The sequence below is a fragment of the Rhinatrema bivittatum genome, chromosome 3, assembly GCF_901001135.1.
Source record: "Rhinatrema bivittatum chromosome 3, aRhiBiv1.1, whole genome shotgun sequence".
Classification (NCBI taxonomy): Eukaryota; Metazoa; Chordata; class Amphibia; order Gymnophiona; family Rhinatrematidae; genus Rhinatrema; species Rhinatrema bivittatum.
Window position 1 is genome coordinate 301,929,864 of NC_042617.1, and position 20,387 is coordinate 301,950,250.

Sequence of the window (20,387 nt, forward strand, 5' to 3'; positions counted from 1 at the left end):
AGACTCCTGGGTTTATTCATCCCTGCCAGCAGATGGAGACAGAGAAAAGCCTTGCTGACACTGCTTTATCTGGAAACTCCAAATCTCCAAGACCCTCAATTGACTGCTGAATCATTTGAGCTGGCACAGCTCCTCCAGCCCATTGGGAGTAGACTCAGCAGCAATCAGTGGCAATAAAGGAAGTGGTGGTGGCGGCGGCAGCGGTAGGGTATGGCAGGCTGAGGAAAGCGAGGCTTCTGTTTATCCATAGGAGAGCCTGCTTCCCTTTCCCAAAGCCAATCCCTGCACAGGACAAAGCTGTCCATCAGGTCCAAAGCCAGAGCTGCTGCTGCAGGTAGACTTGTTGGCTTCCTCTTCCTCTTGTGATGGATAGTAAAGGTAAAAATTAAAGAGGAAATACGAGGGAAAGAAAGTTCAGGCATGCATGCAGAGCAAACCTGCTAGGCAGCCATCTTAGTAGGAAGGCTCCCTGCCATAATAGGATTTTAAACTATCTATACATATACAGTACATGAGTTTATTTATATTTTTATTATTTATATATATTATTTTTGGCCTGGAGCTGGAAGAAGTTGTGCTTAATGCAAAGGTGGTGGTGAGCTGAAGAACTTTCTCCCCCTACCCTGTCAGCTGTTTCCCTCCTGGGGAGGGAGACTGTCTGTGCCCTGGAGTGAAAGTGCAAAGACAGGGGGACATTCCATGAAACTAACAACCAACATGTTCAAAACATACTTTTTCACTCTGCGATTTATCACACTTTGGAATCTGTTGCCAGAGGACATGATCAAGGGGCCTAGCAAAGCCGGGTTTAAAAGAGGTTCGGACAATTTTCTAGTGGAAAAGTCCATAACACATACAGTCTGATGCAATGTCAGTACGCATTAAACGGGCACTCTTGATTGAGCGGCAGCTTCCTTAATGCGCGCCAATCTACCTCTCCCAGGTGCCCGATTTAATATTTAATGAATGAAAAAGGGAATAGAAGGAAGCAAATAAACAGGTGAAAGGGAAGGGGAGCAAATGGAGAAGGAAACTAAGAATGAAGAAGGAAAGAAGCTAAGTGCCAAATTCTGTATGTGCTGAAGAACAAACAAACAAATACATCTTAAATCGGGTGCTGTGGTAAAGAGGAGGTGCTGGGGGAAATTGTGCGCCCCTGGTGCCTCCTCAATAGTGGGCACCCAGGAAATTTTGCAGTCAGGTTAGGAAAGGGATGCTCAATTTTATGAGTGTCCATTTTCCTAATCTGTGCACAGCCATGGGTTAGGAAAAAGGATGCTCGTTAATTAAGCATCCCTTTTACTAACCTGACTGTTGGCACACTCTTTTTAATTCTGTTTCAGTTCCTCCAATATTAAGACAGAAGAACCGAAAAAAGGAACAGGAAAACAGTATTTTCTGCTTTTCTGTAAATTTTTTGGGCTTCTCAAGAATTAACACCTGCTCCAGGTGTTAATTTTTGCAGGTTAAAGTGTGCACATTGGATGCACATTTATTTTAATCTGGGAGAAATAGGTAATAGCCTAATCAACATGAATTTACATGTGATGAACACTATTACCTATGGGGCCGATGCAATACAGTGTGCACAGCCGAATGCACAGTATAACCCGCACTCCAACGCAGGTTAAATAGGCGCTAATCCACCCCCTAATGCAATAGGGGGATTAGCGCCTATTTAACCCGCATTGGATGCGGCGTGAATGCAATAGCGCTTATCACATGCAAATGCATGTGAATGAGGCTAGTACCCATTCACTCCGCATGCAGACGCACATTTTGCTCTCAGATATTAATGCCTTCCTGGAGCAGGCGTTCATAGCTGAGCGCAGGTAAAAGATGTACAGAAAAGCAGAAAAAAATGCTTTTCTGTACTTTTTTTTTTTTTTTTTTACTTAAAAAAAAAATACCTTGGCAGACTGACGCCGGTAAACTTGGTGTCTGTTTTCATAACCGGCCGTCTGCCAGTAATGAAAATGGACACTGAGTTTATTGGCTGCCATTTTCATTACTAGCAGATGACTGTTATGAAAACCAACCCTGAGTTTACCAGTGTCGGTTGTAACCACCTAATTTGGATATAGCATGGTGCTCCCCTTGCGGGCGCCATGCGCACATTAAAAAAGCGAGTGCTGACTTTTCAACGCCCACTTTCCAAGCTTTTTATATTGCATCTGCCCCTATGTGCGTTTTTAATGCGCTAACCCCTATTTTGCATTGGGGGTTATGGAAGTGTATCTAATCGCGTGTTGAGCATTTGCATCCATTGTACCTGAAGACTGGAGGATAGCAAATGTAACCCCAATATTTAAAAAGGGCTCCAGGGGCGATCCGGGAAACTACAGACCGGTTAGCCTGACTTCAATGCCAGGAAAAATAGTGGAAAGTGTTCTAAACATCAAAATCACAGAACATATAGAAAGACACGGTTTAATGGAACAAAGTCAGCATGGCTTTACCCAAGGCAAGTCTTGCCTCACAATTCTGCTTCACTTTTTTGAAGGAGTTAATAAACATGTGGATAAAGGTGAACCGGTAGATGTAGTATACTTGGATTTTCAGAAGGCATTTGACAAAGTTCCTCTTGAGAAGCTTCTAGGAAAAGTAAAAAGTCATGGGATAGGTGGCGATGTCCTTTTGTGGATTGCAAACTGGCTAAAAGACAGGAAACAGAGTAGGATTAAATGGACAATTTTCTCAGTGGAAGGGAGTGGACAGTGGAGTGCCTCAGGGATCTGTATTGGGACCCTTACTTTTCAATATATTTATAAATGATCTGGAAAGAAATACGAGTGAGATAATCAAATTTGCAGATGACACAAAATTGTTCAGAGTAGTTAAATCACAAGCAGATTGTGATAAATTGCAGGAAGACCTTGTGAGACTGGAAAATTGGGCATCCAAATGGCAGATGAAATTTAATGTGGATAAGTGCAAGGTAATGCATATAGGGAAAAATAACCCATGCTATAATTACACAATGTTGGGTTCCATATTAGGTGCTGCAACCCAAGAAAGAGATCTAGGCGTCATAGTGGATAACACATTGAAATCGTCGGTGCAGTGTGCTGCGGCAGTCAAAAAAGCAAACAGAATGTTGGGAATTATTAGAAAGGGAATGGTGAATAAAACGGAAAATGTCATAATGCCTCTGTATCTCTCCATGGTGAGACCGCATCTTGAATACTGTGTACAATTCTGGTCGCCGCATCTCAAAAAAGATATAATTGCGATGGAGAAGGTACAGAGAAGGGCTACCAAAATGATAAAGGGAATGGAACAACTCCCCTATGAGGAAAGACTAAAGAGGTTAGGACTTTTCAGCTTGGAGAAGAGATGACTGAGGGGGGATATGATAGAGGTGTTTAAAATCATGAGAGGTCTAGAACGGGTAGATGTGAATCGGTTATTTACTCTTTCGGATAGTAGAAAGACTAGGGGGCACTCCATGAAGTTAGCATGGGGCACATTTAAAACTAATCTGAGAGTTCTTTTTTACTCAACGCACAATTAAACTCTGGAATTTGTTGCCAGAGGATGTGGTTAGTGCAGTTAGTATAGCTGTGTTTAAAAACAGGATTGGATAAGTTCTTGGAGGAGAAATCCATTACCTGCTATTAAGTTCACTTAGAGAATAGCCACTGCCATTAGCAATGGTAACATGGAATAAACAGTTTTTGGGTACTTGCCAGGTTCTTATGGCCTGGATTGGCCACTGTTGGAAACAGGATGCTGGGCTTGATGGACCCTTGGTCTGACCCAGTATGGCATTTTCTTATGTTCTTATAGCCTCATTATTAGGTAGCTAGGTAGACTAAAGAAAGCTATTGCTATGCCAGAAGTAAATAACATAAATTAGATCTACTTTATTGATGGATATATGTGACCTGGATTGGCCACTGTCGAAACAAGATGCAGGCCTCGATGGACCTTGGCCTGATCCAGTATGGCATTTTCTATGTTTTTATAAACCGAAATGGCATTGGCTCAGAGACCTCTAGTCTTCTTTCTGAATACAGCGCTCAGCATCACCTCGGTCTGCAAGGAGAGTTTCTTCTGGCACTTCCCCCCCCCCCCCCCCGGCTTTTCTGTTTTGTTTTTTTTCCCAGGCAGGAGCACCCCCGGGCTGGCGATCGAGCTCCTGGCTCCCACCTGAGTGGAAAAAAAAAAAAAACTGGAGCCAAAAAACCTTTTCTTAGGTTCTGGTTTTAAAAGGGATCCTTCCCCTTTGAGAGAAAGCAAATCCGGGCAGCTTCTAGGACCCAGCGGCGCGCCTCTTCTGTACCGGCGCACAATGCTGCAGTTCTAGCCGGGGGGGGGAGGGGGTTCCCCTCTATTTCCGGGGCAGCGGACTGGGGGTGGCGGGGGTCGTCTCATACTTCCCTTTCTACTTCCGGATCAGCTAGCAGGACCGGGTTTTTCTTCTCTTCTCGGACAGGCCCGGAGCCCGCAGCGCTCTTCACATGCGTCAGCGAAAGGTACGGGCGGCTCGAGCTGCTTTTGCGCGCCCCCCCTGTTCGGCTTCTCCGCCACCTCGGGGAGCTGCTTCCCGGGCGCGCTATAACATGGCCTCCCCGCTGCGCGCTGCCTCTCTCCCGCGTTTGTCCTCGGCGGAGGGGCGGAGGGAGGGGGGGCCTCCAGCTTTTTGTCTTCGGCTGCTTGCAACATCACCTGCCGTCCTGACCCATCAGATCCTTTACCCCGGGGCTTCTAAAGCCTCCCGTGCAGCAGCTTCTATATTGCGATGACTCCCTCTCTGTCTGAAAAAAAAAAAAAAAAAAAAAGCCACCGGCCGTCTTCTGATAGCATTTCAAAGAAGTTCCTTTCTCAGCTTTGGACAAATTCTTTATTCCAAAGACTGTTTCTTTACCCTGCACACCTCTCAGAACTTCATCTTTTTTGCACCCCTAAATTCCTTCCTTCCTTCCTTCCAGTAAGACCTGGGAATCCCAACCTTGGACCCAAGTCTCTTTCTCTGGACAAGATTGCCCTCTGTTGAGAGCAGGCGCAACTCTTCCTATTTTCCCAGTGGAAGGAAAGACCTCTTCAAGTGTCCTCCAGAAGGAGAGATGCTCACAGACTCAGCCCTTTTTCTTCTGGACACTGATCCTCTACTTCCCTCTGAATCTTGGTCACGTGCACACTAGTTTTATCAAATTAAGGCCACCTCCTACTGGAGAGCACCAAATCTCCCTAAAACATACTGAGGACATAACTACATGGGCAGGATATGCTGAGACCACTGATCCTATACTACAAAACTCCTACCTTTACGGGCTGATACAGTAAAAATCCCTCTCCTGTGCACGCAATACAGTAATTTAATTTATTTAAATTAGGGCTGGTGGTAAAAAGAGGCGCTAGGGACACTAGCGCCTCTTTTCGGACAGGAGCGACGGCTGTCAGCGGGTTTGACAGCCAATGCTCAATTTTGCCAGCATCGGTTCTCGAGCTCGCTGACAGCCACGGGTTCGGAAACCGGACGCCGGCAAAATTGAGCGTCCGGTTTTCGAGCCGCGGGCCTATTTCAAAATTTTTTTTTACTTTTTAACTTTCGGGACCTCCGACTTCATATCGCCATGATATTAAGTCAGAGAGTGCACAGAAAAGGAGTTTTTACTGCTTTTCTGTGCACTTTCCCGGTGCCGGCAGAAATTAGCGCCTACCTTTGGGTAGGCGCTAATTTCTTAAAGTAAAATGTGCGGCTTGGCTGCACATTATACTTACTGAATCACGCGGGAATACCTAATAAAGCCATCAACATGCATTTCGACGTGCTATTACCCCTTACTGAATAAAGGGTAAAGCTAGCACGTCGAAAACAAGCGTCCAGCCACGGGTTAACTGCGCTCCACCGGAGCACTGTACTGTATTGGCGTGTAATCAGGTCCCCTTACATACGGTGAGTGAGAGCTGTGACCTCTTGTCATGACTGTGACATATTCTCTAGGCCAATAGTTTCCTTAAATGTGGTCCCAGGACACTGGGAGTGAAGTGATTGTGTGTGTCTTTTACTTGAGATGGGGCTAGATGAATGTGCTTGCCTGTCTGTATAGGAGAACTGGGAACAATAGCTGTAAGAGTGCAGCAGCTCTCACAAATAAGGAGAGGGGATAGGAAGGAGAACGAACAATGGAATGAGGTGAAAGAGAGAGAAGGGGAGCAAATGAAAGAAAGTGAAGAGAATGAAGAAGGAAATAAGCCAAGTTCTACACTCTGTGTATGCTGAAGGAAAAAAAAAATTAAATTTAAGAGGCTTTTTCTTCTCTCTCCAGGGTCTACAACTGCTCACTTTTAATTTGTGGCAGTATCAATATACTTAGCATTTGCCTTTTTTGTTTTGTCAAGAATTGAAACCATAAGGTCATTAACATTGGGGGAAATTAATGAAAAGCTGCCAAATCACATACAACTAAAGAGCCAAGGTGTTTCTATTCCCATCTACCCAACCCACCCAGCCACTGCAAAACCGGTGCAAAAAGCCCAGCGTGGAAATTGATAGAGTGCCTTGAATATTTATCCACAATTCAAAGTATCCATCACATATCAAAGTATCCATCACAGCAAGATACATTAAAACAATTTACAGTGTACATAAAACATGATACGGGATCAGCCATTCTCACAATGTCTCAAGGATGCAGGGGCCTATTTCCACCAGTCTTAAGTTTTTAAAATGTATCTGTACAAATACATGAGTTTGATTATATATATATATATATATATATATATATATATATATATATAATTTTGGCCTGGGGCTGGCAGGAGCTGCATCTGATGCAGGCAGCAATAAGTTGAAAACATTAGCAGCTGACCCATGCTGTTTGCCTCTTGGTGAGATCAGGCCATGAATGGTGTTACATTGAAATCAGAGCACCCTGGTTTCCTGCGCCAGGTTTGTCAAGATTCTGTGGCAGTTCCATGGCAAATTTGCTTAATTCTGCACAAAGATTCACACTTATGACTGAAAAAAAAAGTCAATTTTGTATTGAAAAAAATCACATTGTTTTTAAACAATAAACTATATACAAATAAAAATGTACTAAGTACAGTGTATAGCACTTTCAACTGTGAAATGTCACTTTTGATTTGAACTGAAATAGTGCAACCATCATTTTTATATTTTTTGACAAAAGTCCTTGTCCTTTTGAGTATATGCACTTATGTAAGCATTTATCAGCAGTTTGTCTGTTTTGCTGTTAATTACATACAAATATTTTTTAATATTCTGCTTTTCAGCACTTCAAAGCTGATTACATTCAGGTACTGTATTTCTCTATCCCCAGAGGGTTTACAATCCAGCTGCCTGATTCACTAAGGCTTTTCTTCCATGCTGTGTCTATGGGAAAATACCTTGATGAATCAGGCCTTAAGTTTCTACTTGAGGCAATGAAGAGTAAAGTGACTTGCCCTGGTTTGTAGCCCATTGCTCTAACCACTAGACTCCTCCTCCTCTCCCAATATATGTGCACATATATTGGATGCATGGTAACAGATACAAAAAGGGGCTGAATTAGCACAGGTTGGAGTTTGTCAGCAGTAATGCAAGTCATCCAGGCTCTCTCTGCTAGCTGTGAGACAACCAATTATTTTGACAACCAGCCACAGAATCAACATTTCTGAAAGCTTTCACACCTCTTAATTCAGTCTTTTGAATAACATTGCAGGGTGCCTGTCTTCATTCTCTGCTCCTGTTCAAGTCCCTTTCCTTGCAAACAGCCTGCAGGGAACCCTCTGTCTATAGTTTCCCCCACCCACTTCCTCCTGTCCAAAAGCCAACAAGAGGGTGGGGTGTGAAGTTGGAGTGGACAGAGAAATCAGTCAGATGTTTGCTCACTCAGAGATCTCCTAACTCCTTATCAAACCAAAGCTGATCTTGATATGTTCCTGGATAATGTCTCTTTCAAAGAATTTCATCTTTATACAAAGGATTTTCCTACAGCAGCACAATCACAGGAGGTTGGGGGTACTGATTATAAAGGTTCCAGAGGGTAACATGGGCCATGTGTTTGATTTTGAGGTCTGTTATGTTAATACTATATTATTATGAATGTTTCAACCATATTGTGAGTAAAGGCGAAATAAAAGTTATTATAAATAAATAGCATAGTTTCCAATTACTTCTCTGTTAACTACTGCCTCTGCACCCAACACTGCTTCTGTCAGCCTCAGGTCAAAGATAAAACAAAAAAAAAAATTAACGTTGGGTCTCAATAATTCCTGTGAACCATGGCAGCTCTCTTGAAGAGGCACCACCATCTACTATTTCGTTCTTAATTATGATAAGACCTCTGTTCTTTGGGACGGAGAGGCTTTCCTGAGACACGACTATCAATTAGTGTTGGTACCTCATCTCTGTGTTTTAAGAGAAGAGGCCTGTAACCTAGGTGTGACCATTGACTCTAAACTTACTTTAAAAATTCATTTTAAAAAAATGTTGCAAGAGCCACATTTTATAAATGCAGTTAGTATGACCAATTAAGGAATTTTCTTTCCTAACTGGATTTCTAATTGATTGTTCAGGCATTAATGGTTAGCAGTTTGTATTATTGTAACTCTTTATATTTGGTCCAAAATGAGGCAGTTCTTGTTTGGTTTTCAGTGGGGTATGAGTGTTCATTTATAAGGGAGCTACGTTGGTTGTTCATACTTCAATATTCACAATTTGAGCTCTGCATTAATGCAAAAAGCAGTTGATTCTGAATTTCATTGTTTGGCTGATAAGAGTTTCTTGGTATGTTCCTTCACGTCCGTTAGTCTTCTTCACAGCAGTTGCTTGCAATACCACTTGTCAGCGATTTCCGTTCGCAGATGACTAGACCAAAGGCTCTTTCGATAGTAGAACCTATTCCAAGGCATGGGTTACTGTTGAAGGTATATTGTGAATATGACTGTTTAAATTTTTGAAAGAAAGTTTAAAGTGTTCTTGTTTCCCAGGCTTTTTGGGAACCCTATTTGTAGATGGTCTGTAAAGTTTATCATTTTATATAGTATTATTTTATATGATTTTTGTGATTATGTATTTTTATGATTATGTATATTGTAATCAACATTGGACTGGATTGAAATCACAGAATATAAGATCATTACATTTTCAAGATATGCATGAGAAATGTTTTAATGCACTGCCTCCTTTTGTATGCCAATATCTCATGCATATTTACTGTGAATAACCTGAAAATCAGACCTGATTGCGGCTGATTGCTTACCCCTGATTTAGTCCTATACATCAAATCAAAAAATATTGGTTTAACTGGTCTAAATTTATTAGTGTAATAATTAAGCCATCAAGTTTTGTAGGCCCCTTACTCTTAGGGTCTGTGATCCACAACAGACTCGGTTCTGGTATGGGGTCACTTTAATTTATTTAAATTAACTTTTATGCATTTTTATATTTTTATATTTTTGAATAAAATGCTGACGAACCACAGGTCTTTCGCCAATTTTGGCCACCAATTCCACTATATTTCAAGGAAGTCTTATGACTGATAATCACAAACAGTTACTCCTCTGTTCGTTGTCCTTGTCCCATCCCAACACGATCGTGTTTCGGACTAAAAAAGTCCTGCTTCAGGGGATATCTCCTTTATATCCATTCATCCATGGTTCTCCATTCGATCCATCATCGTTCCATCAGCTTAAGCGGCTTTTAATGGAGACCGCGCAAAAATTAAGGAAAAGCCATTTGATATAAAGCAAACTGATGGAACTGTGGATAGTGGCATGCTGGGCATGCTCAGTGTGCCTAGTCAAAGTTCTAGAAACTTTGACAAAAGTTTTCCATCTGATGAGGTCACCATTGTGTGGAGGACTAACATCCTGCTGTCCCAGGAGAACACCTGTTACAGATAAGCAACTCTGCTATATGCATACCAGATAATGTTGATTGCAAACCATGCCCTCATCCTATTAATCTCAGAGCAAGCAATAGCTCAAAGTTCCCAGGTTTGCTAGTAAACATGGGAGAGTGAGTGCTGCGTCTACCACTGGCAAGTGCCTGCTTGACGACAAATTACATTTTTCTGACACCTTTCATTTTCCATAGCCAAAGAGATCCTTAGTGGAAGAAAATAAACTACTGTTCTAGACCCTCATGTAGTGTCCTAACATGCCTATGCATTTTCTTGTTAATATATTATCCCATGCACGTTGTATCCACACATTTAACAAAGTCACAGTTCCTTGGTGCACTCTGCATCCTTTGTGCTCTCATAAATGTAATTGTTCGATGTAGTAGTTTTATTTAAATAGGGGAGATGTTTGTGGGGCAGGGGGTGTTGGATTTAAGATCTTGCATGTGCACAGTACTCTATTGTACAAGCAGTTGTACATCTGTTTCCCATTTATGCTGACAATATCCATGTGTTTATCTATGCATGCAGGAGCCACTTAAGTCCATCTAGCTGTTCATTCCCTGATGGATATACATGATCTTCGAACTTTGATTATTGATGCACTTCTGGGTTCTTCTTGCTTTCCCATACAAACATTCACTTGAGCCACACAATGTAATGTTGGAATGATTTATCAATTGGTTTCTCTTGTTCTGGGCTTTATGAGAGATTTTGTTGATAAATTGTGCTTGTGATATTGTGCCTTGTGAAAATCTTTTCCAACTCTGTCCCTAGGATAGTCCTATAAGAGTGAAATGAAGTTATGAGCGCAAGAGCTATTAAGATGACATTCTGCTGACACCCTGTTATTGCATCCAGTAAAGAAAACGGCCATTTCACTACATGATGTAGAAAATTAAAGACTTTTGATGTTTCAATCCATTCACCCTCTGGAGCTGTTTGAGTGATTTTGGTTTTCCCTTTTTCTCAAGGTTTGTGTGGACTCTCAGGATGTGCGGCACTTTAGCTTGAAGAAATTACCCAAGATTGGGACGAAGGACCCCTTCAGACACAAGAAAAGACGGCTGAGGACTGAGATGGCCCATTCGGAGAAGCATGGAGTCAGTGATGGTTATCTGCATTCCTTCTCTGTATCAAGTTCATCTTCTGTATCCATTATTGAGTGTTGACTTGCAATAACATCGCCCCCCCCCCCGCCTCCCCCAATAACACTGTTCACCTAGTCCACATCAAATTTCATTTCATTTCTATTTATAGACCACTTTTATGGATAAAAAAAATCTAACCAAATTATGCAGTAATTAAATAAAGCATAAACCACATAGGAATATGTCAGACTATATAGGCTTCCACACCGAAGATGAGTGCTAAGATCAAGTTGTACAGTCCCAAAGAACTCAAAACAATTTGTAAATCCAAAGGTGATATTTATTCATAGCGGCAACTCCACTGTGTATATATAAACATGCTTTAAGCAGAAGGGTCCCCCGACACGGACCCGTGTTTCGCTAGGGGCTGCATCGGGGGGGACGCACAAAGGATTTAGAGCTATCAAGTTGAAGGATTTAGAGCTATCAAGTTGAATTGTATTTATTGTATTTAGAGTGCTTTGCTGTGCTTGGTGGTTTATAGACTATATAGGCTAACATTTATATACAACAAATTTCTGACTGACATATGTAAGCCATCCTTGCACGCTACCCCTGGGACATCATGGCACTAAAGGACTATTAACTTCACTCCACAAATAAACAGTCGGGAACTATAACGAATACAAATAAAATAATAAACCCCAGTCCTTCTCTAAAACCCCGCCAGCTTCCCATACCCACTACTTCCTAATCCAAATAGCTCAACCTCCCAACCTTCCCAAGCACTCATTCTGTAACCATAAATCCCTGACCTTAAATTCCTTGGTCCTCTTATCCCTCCTATCCCTTACCTTACATCTTTACTCATTAATTTTACTTACCCTTCTTCCACCCAGTGCTACTTCCCCACAGGGACTTTCCATATCTGCGCTGTGGGCTGACACTTCAGTTCTTACACAGGAGGACACAGTTTGGCTTTTTACAGCATTGCCAACTCTACTGAATCGTTAGGAGAATTTGGTCCAGTTCCACTTTACTTCCACATTGCACTCTGGTCCTTTATGAAATGTGTTAAACTACATATTCCAGTGAGATATTAAGACACAAATTAGAAAGCCAGGTTTGGACTACAGTCTCAGGATAATGTGATAGAGGTTTTTAATAGTTTCGTGAAAACTGCCTGGCGCTGCTCAGGTGGTCTGGTCCATAACAGCTATAAATTTCAAAATCGAACAAAAGTGAAAACGATATAGTTTTATTTTGTTAAGTAATTAACAGAAAGCATATAGGAACCTCTCTATAAACTACACTGACAGTATGTTAGATGTCTCTCGTTGCCCAACTGTAGAGAGCACTAAATAGCGATTGTTAAAGAGGAAGATTAAAAAGCACCAGTTCCAATACAGATCTCTGGTCCACTGCACTATTTACCATCGTCCATTGAAAGAATTTACCAGTTAGTCTTAATCTCTGTTTCCTGTCTTTTAACTCGTTCACAATCCACAGCAGTGGCATAGTTAAGTGCGGGTCATGGCCTCACCTACTTAAGGCTCACAGTCATGCACTCAGGGCTGCCTGATGCCAGAGAAAGAGGCCTGCAGGAAGGGCTGCTGCAGTTTTCATCCCATGGCAGCCAAAGAGGGAGAGAGCCACTGCGGGACAACATCCCATGGTGGCAAAAAAGTGGTCTGGCGGTGCCTGAACATGCCCTGTGTGTGAGTGGGAGCCTGTGTGTGTATGCATGAGTTGTCTGGTTCATAACAGCTATACATTTTAAAATCAGAATAAATATTGTTTTATTTTAAGTGATTAACAGAAAGCATATAGACACTTGGGGAACCTCTCTATAAACTACATTATTTGTGTATATGTGTGAGTAGGAATCTATTTGTGTGTGACAGGCTCTGTGTATGTGAGCCTATGTGTAAGTGTATGGGGGGGGGGGGGCATATGTGTGTGTGTGGGAGCCTGAGAAACAGGGCTTTGCAGACAGAGCATATTAGTGAGAAGTACCTGGCGTTGGTTGAGTTGGCTGGTTCTCAACTAATGTACACTTTCAAAACCAAACTAAAGTGGAAAAGATAAATATTCTTTTAATGTGTTATCAAATTAACAGGGTCATTCATCAAAATTTGTTATGGCGTTAGTGCATGCGTTAATGCCATAGCACGTGCGATAACGCTATTGCACAGTGTGGATGCAAATTTTGGGAAGGGGCAGGATAAGGGATGAGTTTGGATGGGAATTATTAAAATGAGGGGCAATATCGCATGGTTTTAACGCCAAAAATAACTACACCTTTTCTCCTGGTGTTAAGCTGTACGATATGGCTGTAACGCAGTTTGCGATAAAATTTTAGAATTGCATTTCGGCCGTTTCTGGGCTTGAGAGAGAGAGCCTGTGGGGAGGCCCTCACAGTGTTCAACTATTTATATGCCTATAGGATGGCCATCTAATAGCTTGAGGTAGAGTATTGGTGGTGGTTTAGGGGCCAGTTTTTCACCTTTGGTGAAGATTTGACATCGTTAGGCGTGAGGAAAGTCTCACAAAGATGAAAATTTGTACTATGTTATCTCACCCTAGCTTGATGGTACCCTGTTATAGAGTCCATATACCCTGTTTTATATATATATTAGAGTCCATATACCCTGTTATTTTTATATATATATATATATATATATATATATCATCCAGGGGGGTCGTTAGCGCCATTTTCCCCTCCGACCGATAGTACGCACAGGGCAAGCCGGAGGCCCGAGGCGCTTAACTACGGTTTGAGCACACAGTGGCATGCACATCTAAGTTTTGCGCACAGCGACGCACACAACTAGGTTGCACTCACAACTGGGTGCATAATTGTGCTGCGCACACAAACTCCGTTGTCCGCACGCACAACTTGTGCGCAGTTTGTGCGCATAACTTCCGCACATCAGATGCTCACAACTAAGTGCATCCGCGCGCATACCTCCACGCCTAAGCCCTACACGCGCACAAATAATTGCACCGCCATCGAAAAAAGCCAAGGGACCCTTTCTTTGCCCAGCCTGCCACTTAAGAGCCACGCAGCCTGGATTGGAATCCCTCCTGTGTCAACAGTGCGAACAGAACCAGGGAGAACCAAATCAATACCCTCTACAGCCAGGAGAGGGATCCGGTACCACGGTTGAAGGCATCCCGGACCTAAGTATCTCCAACTCGGCGCCCCCGCAGGAAAATCCCTCCGGGGCTACCACTACAACCCCTCCTGGAATCAACATGGATCCAGGAACCTTCTCCTGGGTGGAATTTTTCAAAGGGCTGCAAACATTTGTCCAGGCACAACCAGCCCCCGCTGTCCACCAGACTCAAACCTAGCCGGAAGTATGTTCTTCCTGGCACCTCCCGGGCTTCTTGAGACATGCCTCTCCTAAACAAGAGCCTCTCTGATGGGGATCCAGATACCTCAGAGGATGAAACCGACTCCCTGGAAGAAGGAGAAATTCCCCCAGGGATGGAGCCATACAGGACCATGCTCTGATTCTTCCACAAGGACGAATTACCAACCCTAGTGTCCCAGACTATGAAGACACTGGGTCTCCCGGGCACGGAGTCCATAGCGGAACCAAAGAAGAATCCATGCTGGTGTACCTCCGTAAGGCCTCATGCTATTTCCATATGTTGGAGCCTATTAAGGAACTGATTGACCTGAATTTGGAATGCTCCAGAGGCCACTTTCAAAGGGGGGAGGGCTCTAGAAGCTCTATACCCGCTGGAACCCTCAGCTAAGGAACTTCTAGTTTCCCCCAAAGTGGATGCTATGATCTGTGCTGTCTCAAAACGCACTACGATCCCAGTGGAGGGAGGAGCGGCAATGAAGGACGCCCAGGATAGAAGGCTGGAAGCCATCCTTAAGCAGTCCTTTGTTGTATCAGCAATGACGCTTCAAATTGCTTCCTGCTGCGCATTAGTGGCACGTTCCTGTTTGATCCTCGCCAGAGACACAACCACGCCCGGAGAAGCAATGGAGTCGGCGGTCTCCTTCCTCACCGATGCTACCGCAGACCTTGTGCGCACCTCATCCAGGGGTGTCGCCGCCGCAGTGGCGGCAAGAAGACAATTATGGCTTCGGAATTGGTCGGCTGATGGGACTTTCAAAGCGAACCTCACAAAAATGCCTTTTAAAGGATCCCTCCTGTTCGGGAGAGAACTGGAGAAATTAGCCAACAAATGGGGTGAATCTCCAGTACCCCGATTACCTGAGGACAGGAACAAAAGAACATATCAGTGCTCCTCCCCCAGAAGAACCAAGGGTAGAGGATCGCAGCACTAAAATCCTTACAAGAATACACAGTCCCAAGCATCTCGTCCTTTAGAAAGGTCTCAGTCCTTTTGGAACAGGCACATTAAGAGAGGAGCAAGCTCAGGAGCAGGCCCCAGCCGTACCCCACAATGAGAAGACGCAGACCCATCCACAGGAAGAAGACATAGGGGGCAGACTTACCCTCTTCTACCAAAGATGGGTCAAGAGAACTTCAGACAAGTGGGTCCTAACCATCATTCGAGAGGGGTACTCACTGGAATTCCAAAGCATTCCTCTAGACAAATTTATTAAATCACCGTACCACTCCCACTCCAAGAGACTGGCAGTGGAAACCACGCTAGCAAGACTACTTAGCCTGAAGGCAATAGCCCCAGTGCCCATGCTTCAACAAAATACTGGCTACTATTCCATCTATTTTATCGTTCCCAAGAAAGAAGGAACATTCTGGCCTATCCTGAACCTCAAAGCCGTCAACTGTTACCTGAAGGTTCCACACATCTGCATGGAAACCCTACGATCCATTATAATGGCGGTACAACCGGGAGAATTCTTAACCTCCCTGGACCTATCCAAGGCCTACCTTCATATCCCGGTCCATCAGAACCACAGCGCTTCCTGCGATTTGCGATCCTGGGCCATCATTATCAATTCCGAGCGCTACCCTTCGGACTAGATACTGCCCCCAGAACCTTCACCAAAATCATGGTGGTAGTGGCGGCAGCACTGAGGAAAGGAGGAGTCCTGGTACATCTTTACTTGGATGATTGGCTAATCAGGGCAAAGTCTCCAGAGGAGAGTCGCCATGCGACCACCAGAGTCAAGAATCTACTACAAGAACTCTGGTGGGTTGTGAACACAACCCAGAGTTGTCTACAGCCCTCCCAGTCACTAGAATACCTGGGAGTCTGGTTCGATACCAAACAAAACAAGGTCTACCTTCCCCCTCCACGAAGAAGGAAGATCATTTACAAAAGCTGTTGACCTCGGTCCGCCCCAAGGTATGGGATTACCTTCAAGTCCTCAGCCTCATGACATTTCTGGAAGTTGTTGCGTGGGCAAGGGCACATATGCGGCCGCTACAACGTTCCCTACTATCATGATGGAATCCAGTGTCCCAGAACTACTCAATTCGCCTCCAGCTACTGACAGAGGTTCGGGAGCAGCTTCAGTGGTGGCTACAGGAAGAAGACCTAAGCAGAGGCATAAACCTATCCACTCCGAAGTGGATCTTGCTCACCACGGATGCAAGCCTGCGAGGGTGGGGAGCCCACTGTCAGGAACTGACGGCCCAGGGACAATGGAATCAGGAAGAGGTGGGATGGAACATAAACCGCCTGAAAGCGTGAGCGGTCAGACTAGCCTGCCTACGATTAGCCACAGACTCCGAGGCAAGTCCATTAGAGTCATGTCGAACAACGCAACGACCATTGCTTACATCAACCAACAGGGAGGAACCAAGAGCCAGCAGGTGTCTCTAGAAATAGACCCCCTCATGGAGTGGGCGGAAATAAATCTACAAGAGATTTCGGCCTTTCACATCGCTGGAAAAGACAACATCTCTGCAGACTATCTCAGCAGAGAAAGCCTAGACCTGGGGGAATGGCCACTGGCTGACACAGCCTTCCAGCTGATTGTAAATCGGTGGGGTCTCCCAGCCATGGACCTACTAGCAACTTGTCGCAATGCCCGGGTACCCAGGTTCTTCAGCAGACGAGAACCACAATCTCAGGGAATCGATGCTCTCGTCCAGAAATGGTCAGAAAAAAGCCTAATGTACGCCTTCCCACCTTGGCCACTACTGGGCAGGGTCATCCACAAGATAGAACACCACAGGGGACTAGTCCTACTAGTCGCCCCGGATTGGCCAAGAAGACCATGGTACGCGGACATGCGAAGACTATTGGCGGGGAATCCTCTACGTCTACCGCCATACAGGGATCTTCTTCAGCAGAGACCGATCTTCCACGAAGACCCGGCTCGATTCTCTCTTACGGTATGGCCCTTGAGAGGACTAGCCTAAAGAAGCACGGCTTCTCAAAAGCCGTGATTGACATCCTGCTTCGCGCACGCAAGTTCTCCACATCTCTGTCTTACATATGGATCTGGAGAGTATTCGAAGCTTGGTGTGAAGACCGCGGTCTCCTCTCGAAGAAAGCCAAGATTCTCACAATCCTAGAATTCCTACAAGACAGCATGCAGAAGGGGTTGTCCCTCAACTCCCTCAAGGTCCAAGTCGCAGCACTGGCCTGTTTCAGGTCCGAAGTGGACAGCAGCAGACTATCAACTCATCCTGATGTGTCCTGCTTCCTGAAAGGAGTCAAACAACTCTGATCACCTCTAAAGTGGCCAGTGACTCTATGGAACCTCAACCTAGTACTAGACTTCCTAGCAGGGGAATCCTTCAGACCAACAAGTGCCCTGTCTCTACGTCTCTTGACCTTAAAGACAGTGTTCTTGATCACAATATGCTCAGCCCGGCGCATCTCCGAACTTCAAGCATTATCCTGTCGGGAACCATTCCTCAGGTTCACCCCGGGCACCGTACAGCTATGTGTACGGTACCATCCTGCCTTCCGAAAGTAGTTTCCCAGTTCCATATGAACCAGACATATCCTTACCATCACCAGATGAGCACAGGGATTCGGAAGACTCGTGCCTCCTCCGCCACCTGAATGCTGGCAGATTCCTAGGCCAGTACCTGAAGAGAGCAGAATCCTTGCGCAAAACTGACCACCTGTTCGTTCTTCACAGTGGGAAGAAGCAAGGGGAAACGGCATTGCGGGCCACCATAGCCCCCTGGATCAAAGAAGTAGTTAATGCTGCCTACATAGAGGCAGGAAAACCATTACCTCTACAGGTCAAGGCGCATTCTACAAGGACCCAGGCAGTCTCCTGGGCTGAAACCAAGCTGCTGTCGCCAGCCGAGATCTGTCGGGCGGCGACATGGTTCTCCATACACACCTTCTCCAGTTTTACTGCCTGGATGTCCAGGCCAGAGAGGATACAGCCTTCGCAAGGGCAACACTAAGTGGGCCACGGGCAGCCTCCCACCTGGTAGGGGAGTAGCTTTTGTACATCCCATTGGTCCTCAGTCCATCTGGCTATACGCTAGGAAATGGAGAAATTACTTACCTGATAATTTCGTTTTCCTTAGTGTAGACAGATGGACTCAGCATCCTGCCCACGGCTGCTCCAGAAATCGAGAACCTCAGATATCAGTGTCGAGACTGAGCAAGTACGGGTAAGCCACGGCCTACCTCTAGTTCAAGATACCCGCAATTACCCAGGTGTCGGCGTTTATTGTTTGAGTGCACTGGCTGTCTCCAGTCCAAAGTTTTTATAGATATATATATATATATATCAGTTGAACCAGTTCAAGTTTAATCAGGTATTAAGCAACATATATCCACACTGGCTTTTCGAGGAGAATACTGAAGAGCTAAGCATGCTGCACGGGTATATGTAGGCTGACAGCTTTGAAATCTGACTCCATCTCCCATCTGATATCAGGAGAGCACAATACCCATTGGTCCTGAGTCCATCTGTCTACACTAAGGAAAACGAAATTATCAGGAAAGTAATTTCTCCATTCTATAGCAACACTGCATTCACAAACCCTACCAAAAGGTTTGCTGGTAATTTTTAAAATAGGTAAAAAATGTAATAATCCAACTCTCTCTAAGAATGGCCTTGAGGTCTGCAAAGTTTTCTGAGGTGCTTGAAATGCATCAAAACTAATGCACATGCACTAAGAGGAAAAAGATACAGGAAGAAACAGTTTGCTCTAGGATATTTCATTTTTAGTAGTTATTAAAATCAGTTTAGTCTTTTTTTTTTTTAAGAAACCTTCATGATATGGGTAAAGATTGAAGAATTGATGACACGACAGACTGACTGCTAGTTGATTTCTTGGTATGAAGGCTGACTTAACAAAGAGCAGAGTTGAATCTGACCTAGTGAACCAGCATTGGCAACTAGATGTTACTATGAAATTAGATGCAAGTTCATCAGTAAATCCAAAATCCTGTTACTCAGACTAGCTAGTCTTAGGAGTGCTTAACAGATATGGTAATAGAGGAACCTGTATGGAAGATCTCTATGTAGGATTGAACCTTGGTGCTGCAGTTCATACTTCTCTTGTATATATGGAGTGGTAGAGATGTGTTTTGATTTTCTGGTGGTGAGGGAGAGCCAAGACTATAAAACATTTGGAGGCAACACATAAGGAACCTTCTTGTGCATTAGCTTAGGGCCTCCACCAGTTTGTGATGTGGTGATGAGTCCTCAGAGTAAGAGCGGTGGTGAAGGAAAATAAAGAAAGTGAACAGCTTGTGCCCTGTATTGCAGGTAAACCAGCTCCTCCTTTGCTTATTCTCCTTTGATTCCCTGCAGACTCACCTCCTGGGTTGTGATGTTCCCCCCCACCCCCACCCCTGGTGTGATCTTCATGCATACCATGGCCCAGAAAAGGATTGCCATGCTACACAATCCACCTCACCAGTCAGACTGAAAATAGGGAGGGGGCAACTTTCCGGTGGCACTGTCCATACAAAGACTGAGCTTGCTCGTTGCTTGTACGGGAAGAACATTGTGCAGGGTCCTTTCTCCCGCAGTTCCACGGTCAAAGCGTGGTTAGGCTTATTGTTAAACTTAGACCGATGCGATGTAGCACGCTCGGCCGCACGCACAGCTTTACAGGCGCTTGGATGCACTTCAAAATCCCGTCATACAATAAGGGGATTAGCATGTCCAAACCAGCGCAACGCTAATAACTCTCATCACATGTAAATTCGTGTTGATGAGGCTATTAGTTATTACCTCGATGCAAAAAAAAAAAAAAGTGCGCCCAACAAGCACATTTTTACTCTAAAAAATTAACGCTTGCACCGGAGCAGGTGTTAATTTTTGGGGATCCTCAAGAATTTACAGAAAAGCAGAAAATACTGCTTTTCTGTAGTTCTTCCGACTTAATATCATAACAATATTAAATCTGAGGAACTGAAAAAAGGAGAACCATTAAAAAAAAAATTTAAAAAAAAGAAACTCTGTTGCCGTCAGGTTAGGAAAACAGACACTCAACTTGAGCGCCATTTTCCTAACCTGCTGACAGCTGAGGAGGCACTAGGGTTGCAAAACTTT

General features: G+C 44.2%; 1 protein-coding gene across 1 annotated transcript in view; it reads left to right on the forward strand.

The window, feature by feature from the left end:
• The first annotated feature begins 4,352 nt into the window (after window positions 1-4,352).
• Window positions 4,353-20,387, forward strand: part of ZNF740 (zinc finger protein 740) — a 57,397-nt gene continuing 41,362 nt past the window's right edge. The window contains exons 1-2 of the mRNA XM_029595063.1: window positions 4,353-4,478; window positions 10,829-10,957. Of these exons, the coding sequence (XP_029450923.1) occupies window positions 4,464-4,478; window positions 10,829-10,957 (144 nt within the window). The 5' untranslated portion in view covers window positions 4,353-4,463. The remainder of the gene's footprint in view (window positions 4,479-10,828; window positions 10,958-20,387) is intronic.